The following is a 6,230-nucleotide window of genomic DNA, read 5'->3' on the forward strand; positions in this document are numbered from 1 at the left end:
AAAAAAAAAAAAAACACACACACACACTTTATAATAAAAAACAAAAAACAAAAATTTTGTTCTTAAATATAGAAAAATAATGTGTCTTGAAATAACATCTTTTAGTTGTTAGTTTTTTTGGGGTGTTTTAAAAATAATTTATATAAATATGGTGAATAATTAAAAATAATCAAAGTATGATATAATTTTTAAAAATATAGAAAACGAATTAAGAATATTTAAGCTCTTAAACAAACTCTTGTTTTATAAGATATTAAATATTAATTTTCAAAAATTATTTTCGAAAACGCTTTCCTATTAGAGTTTCAATTTCTTTCATCTATATATATATATATTAATGATATGAGATTGTTCATTGTATGTGCTTTTAATTTAACTTCAATATATAAAGTTATGAAAATTTTGTTATTTATATAATTCATTTGTTTGCACAAATTATATAATAAGTTTATGACTACTTATTACTTATTTTAATTAAATTAGTTCGTACTTTGATTTGACTAATAAAAAAAATGAATGATTGGTATTTAAATAATTTATATTTAAGAATACTTATGTTTTAAGGCTTTCAATAATATGTTTATTATATTTTAAACAAAAGTCTATTTGAAAATTTAGAATATTTTTAATATGTTTATTATATTTTAAAAATAAATTTTATTTATAGTGTTTTATTTTTAATCATTCTTTATGTTTTTAGTATTTTTTTTTAAAACATTCCTTAAAAAAAACAAGTGAAAATAATTAAATATGTTTTAAAAAAAACACCACATTTTTTGTTTTCCAATTGTTGTACATGTTTTCATTCTCACTAAAATAACAAGATTAAAATGGATGCATAACAATTCATTCTCACTAAGAAAAATAAAAATTTAAAATGTTTTTTTTTTTTTTAATGTAGATGATTTTGATACATATTTGACAATACCTTTGAATATATTAGATTTGTAGGTGTTTTTAGGTGGGATACATTCACTTTCTACTAATACATTAATTTAATAAGTATATGTTTCTTTATCAACTTTTAAATAAATAAATTTTAGTATCATTCTCTTCAATTTATTATCTCTACTTATATCATTCCAATTTCTATAAATAATAAATATGCCCTCACCTTTCAAATCATAACAAATCTCTCTCTAATTCAACACTTCAATTCTTCAAATTTTAGACTAAGTCAAAGTAACTGATTCAAACTTGGCATCCTCATCAGTCCATGACTTCGCCATCCATATCTATCCAATGGATATGAGCAATCTTGCGCCATTCTTTCCCTTTATCCCTTTGGCACCGTTTTTTCAGCACAGGACATCCATAAATCTGGAGAGCAGTGAGGGAGGAGGGCAGCCCCTGTTTCGGAAAGGACTTTAACTTAACGCAGTTACGCATCTCGAGTATTTCGAGAGATGTGAGGTTTTGAAGCCCCAGATTGTCCAGGTATTTCAGATCTGGAAAGTCAAAAATACTGAAAGAAAAGAGAGTGGAGGGCAGCAGCAGCCACTCCTCGGAAAATGACTCCAACCCTCCTGTACCTCCATCGATAACCAATCCTCTAAGGGAGGGAAGTGTTTGTAAGCCCCATTCCTTCCGAGATTCCATAAGCTTGTAGCAAGACCCGATGTCAAGTGAAGATAGATTAGTCGGCAAACCCCCTTCCGGAAATGAAACAATTTCGGAACAATCATATATATCCAAATCTTCAAGCGAGGTAAGGAGGGTGTGCATCCGTTGGGGTAGTGACTTGAGCTTCTTGCAATTGTCGATACAAAGGTCTCTCAGGTTGGAAGCTGGCAATCCTCCTTGTGGAAAAGACACCAAATTCGGGCAATTCCAGATGTGGATTCTTTGGAGAGATGTGAGATCCATGTTGTGAAGTCCATCTGGAATGTAAAAGGACTCCAGATTTGTACAATCCCCGATATAGAGTGTCTCAAGCTTTGTGAAGAAGGCTAATGGAAAGGACGTAAGAGAATCACAACTTCTCCTTATACGAAAATAGGTAAGCCAAGGGTAGTAGTTTTGCGTGGTCTCCTCAGGAATGGGTAACTCTACTTTCCGACACTGCTTGATTTCAAGTGATTTCAATGAAGAGATGATGGGCAAAGACGTAAGAGAATCACAATCTTCTATGTACAACCTCTGGAGACTGATATTATTTTGAGTCATTCCCTCTGGTAGGGTCTCTAGAATGTGGCACTTTTCTATTCGAAGGGTTTCAAGCATGGGGGGTAGCCCCATCTCTGGAAGAGAGGAAAGACTCTGACATTCCTTGATAACCAAGTTCCGGAGAGATGTGAGCTTAAGCAAAATCGCTGGCAATTCCACTTGTATGGAACAAATATTACTCACTTCCAACTCATTTATTGAAGGCAGGTGGACAACACTTCTCAACACTACCTCATCACATTCTTTTAAATTCAGTTTTTGAATGGACGGTGCCTCTGGAAGCTGACACACCAATTGCCCACATTCTAAAATTACCAGACTTGTTAAAACAGGAAGGTGCTTGGGCAAATCCCCTTTCAGCTTTGGACAACTCTCAATACGGAGTTCATTGAGACGAGGGAACTCCCCCCCTTCGGCTCGAAAACAATCCCATTCCTCCCACTCTGACATCTCCTTGAACACCAGAGTCTGCAGACTTCCAAATGGCTTAAATGAAGAAGGCCCATTCCCATAAAACTCCTGCCCCACCTTTTGCAGAACATCATTCTTCACAATGGAGAGGTTCTGGAGAGATCGTAGCTGTCCAAGCGGTGGCAAGGATGCACAATTTTTACAGTTAGAGAGTTGTAGACGCATCATGTTGATGAATGAAGGTTCCCCTAACCAGCTTGGAAATTTTGCACCATAGTAGCATCCGATGGAGAGTTCTTTCAGGTTGCTATGAGGCTGCAGCTTTTCCAGCACACTTGCTGCATCATGTGAATCACCGGCAATTGCATTATCATCATCCCAATTCAATTCTAACTGGTCAAGGCACTCCTTACCCTTCATATTACTCTCCAAGGCATCCCTAGCATCCACCACATTCTGCAACTTGAAAATGGTAAGTGTACCACTAAGGTGTGAAAGGTCCCTCAATTCCCCAACTCTTGATCCTGTATGCTTACCGACAACAAAAGCAGTCAAAGTTCGAAGATTTTTCATTCTACTCATTTCCATTGGCATCCTTTCTAGCTTAGTCCCATCGATTTTGAGATGACGCAAGTTGATTAGTCTTCCCATTTTTGTTGGCAAATCAACAAGAAATATACACTCTGATAGCATCAACGTTTGCAAGTTGAAAAGAGTAGTTATTGATTGAGGTAGTGTTCTAATTTGAGTATGAGAGAGGTCTAGATAGCGTAGGTGTTTCAAATTTTCAATCGAGTGGGGCAATTCTTTAATGTCATAGTGACTCAAAGACAAAACCCGCAAACACCTCAATGTTGACAACAAACAATGTGAGATCTCCTTGCTTAAATAGAGAGTGGGCAATAAATTAGAATAAGGAGGTAGTGGTAAGAAGGTCCGGAGATTATAGATGTTAAGAAATAATTTAGCTTCCTTGAAGACTTTGAAATGTTGCCAAGTATACGAAGAATGTCGAATGTCCTTAGAAATTTGATTTTGTTGTTCAACCTCCAACCTAAAACAAAATTTTCCTGATGTAAATTGTGCCAAATCATGAATCAGATCATGCATCACAAATTGAGAATCATTGTTATGGTATTGTTGAAAAAACGACCTTGACAATAGATTATCGAAACATATGCTACCAAACTCTTCTACAGTTTCTCCTCTTTTGGAGCCATCTAAGAAGCCTTCAGCCATCCATAACAATACTAACTTCTCCTTTTCAAACACATAGTCCTTGGGGAATATGGAACAATACGCAAAACATCGCTTCAATTTTGTAGGGAGATAATGATAACTCAAGTTCAAAGCAGGAAGAATACTACTTTTCTCATTTGACAAATCCCATATTTCATTGTTTAACACTTCATTCCAAGCAGTGCTATCTTGTTTAGAGCGTAATAAACCTCCAAGTGTCTTCGCCACCAAAGGTAGGCCTTTGCATTTTTTTGCTATCTTCCTACCAATTGATTGCAAATTTTGGCATTCATTTGAATCTAGATTTGTAAAGGCTGCTTGTGCGAACAATAACCAACATTGTTCTTCGGTTAATTGACATAGCTGATAAGAAGAAGTTGTCGTTCGCATAATTGATGCCACATTTTCATTGCGAGTTGTTACTATGACCACACTGCCTTGTGCTCCGACTCTAAAAGGAGCTTGTAGGACATCCCAATGGTTGGGATTCTCGTTCCATACGTCATCTAGAACAAGGAAAAATCTTTTCTCCTTTATTTCATTCTTCAATTTTTCTTGAAGCAATTCCAAGGTTTTAAATTCACATCGACTTTTTGTGATGGACTCAAGAATTGCTTTTGTTATCCCTGCCACATCAAAATCATCCGAAACACAAACCCAAACCCTCATATCAAAACGGTTCTCCACCCTGCCATCATTGTAGATGATCTGAGCGAGGGTTGTCTTGCCAACCCCGCCCATGCCAACTATGGAAATGACAGAAACTCTATTTACCTCGGCTGCTTCATCTGACAGCATCAATTCAATGATCTTCTCCTTATCAGCATCCCTACCATGAATACGAGACTCATCTACTAAAGAAGTAGTCTGTAACCTTTCTTCAATTCCAAACAACACCCCTCCAACATCCTCCCTCAGATGAAGATCAAGTCTCCGTTTGGCAATTGCATCTAACTCCCTTGTGATTTTCTTTATTTTTTCACCCATCTTTTTGTTAAATGACATAGCTCTAGGATCCAAAGCACCACAAGTTGGGATGAGCTTGCGTACCTTATTTGTGCTGGCTTCAGGGCCTTCGGTCAAACTCCTTTGCTTGGCTTCAGTATCAAACTCATCCACCACATCTTCAATGTCATAAGCCAAAGATTTGAGGTCATCCAGCCAAACTTTCACTGCTTTCTCCCTGATCTGCTTGTTCTCAGCATCATCCACCACTGCTTCAATATGGGTCAACGTCTTCCTCCATTCTTCGAGTGTTCTGTCGACTTTTTTCCGGCGAGCGTACTCTAACAGGGGGGAGGCGATCAACTTGTCAATCAACACACTAATGAAGGAAGATCCAACAGCCTCAGCCACAAACATGCTTTCAGAAAATGCGAGAGAGCAAAAGAGATAGGAGAAGGTAAAGTTTCCACAGATTGTAAGATCGTCGTTGTGGTGACCCTTTCAACTCACAAGAAGATATGGACACAAACACTAACTATACGAAATTAAAAAGAAAAAGAAAATAAGAGAAGGGGCATCTTATTCTACAGAGAAAGACAATTCTATCCTACTGTAAAGGGGCTTTGGCTTTGGCTATGTATCATACAGAGCAGTCACGATGGACTTTGAAGGGCAATTCATGTGACTCTTTGACTCTTTGAAATTATTTTTGGAAGTGTTGAAATATCAAAATCCCATAATTCAGATAAATTTATTTTCATTTGTTTGTAGTTATTTTCCGTCATTCTACCTCAATTTTATTGTTAGATATTTTGATAGACTGGTCTTGACTTGGTATAATACTTGTGAACAGGTTTGAAGTTAGCTAAGATGCCTATCCAATAATAAAGCATTTTCCAAAAGAAAAGGTAAAAAATAATAAAAGTACATTGAGGCTGCTCTCCATAGAAAAAGCATCTTTAAAAGTATATTGATTCCAGTGTCAACAGAGAAAGCAACTTTTGACAGTGACTCCCACATGGGTATGTCAGGTTATGATGGTCCTACTGCCTCTTAACACTAAGGAAAAGCAATAGATCTACTTCTTTGGGGTTCCCACTTTCCCATTTTCCCTTGTACCCATGTCATTTCATTGGGTTTATAGGTACAAGGCAATGCCCTCTCTACAAGATCCACAGAGCACTCTCTCTACGCTCTTTACTCACATATCTATCCATTTGGCCCCAATATGAGAACTCCCTTTTGTTGTTGGGGTGGGATGGGGTCGGCATAAAGGTTACTCCTTGAACCCGCTTCATTGATATTTGTATTACGACCGTTTTAATTATGACTAATAATGGTTTATATCCCCATATTTATAATTGAGATGAGAATTAGACCTTTGGTGTAAATTAACTTACCAATTCAAATAAGAAAATAATGCTTGTCAATTGAACTCTACGAATTACCCCGTCAGTAAAATAAAATGA

General features: G+C 36.5%; 1 protein-coding gene across 1 annotated transcript; it reads right to left on the bottom strand.

Moving 5' to 3' along the window:
* Positions 1-1,029: 1,029 nt before the first annotated feature.
* Positions 1,030-5,393, bottom strand: LOC100262002 (putative disease resistance RPP13-like protein 1). Its single transcript, XM_059742077.1, has one exon. It carries the CDS (start codon positions 5,176-5,178, stop codon positions 1,210-1,212), a length of 3,969 nt encoding a protein of 1,322 aa, XP_059598060.1. The 5' UTR covers positions 5,179-5,393; the 3' UTR covers positions 1,030-1,209.
* Between the last annotated feature and the right edge of the window lie 837 nt (positions 5,394-6,230).

The sequence above is a fragment of the Vitis vinifera genome, chromosome 13 (genome assembly GCF_030704535.1).
Source record: "Vitis vinifera cultivar Pinot Noir 40024 chromosome 13, ASM3070453v1".
Lineage (NCBI taxonomy): Eukaryota > Viridiplantae > Streptophyta > Magnoliopsida > Vitales > Vitaceae > Vitis > Vitis vinifera.

What these genes read in the sequence shown, in the direction of transcription:
- LOC100262002 (XM_059742077.1), bottom strand. Translation starts at nt 5,178, where the DNA reads ATGTTTGTGGCTGAGGCTGTTGGATCTTCCTTCATTAGTGTGTTGATT.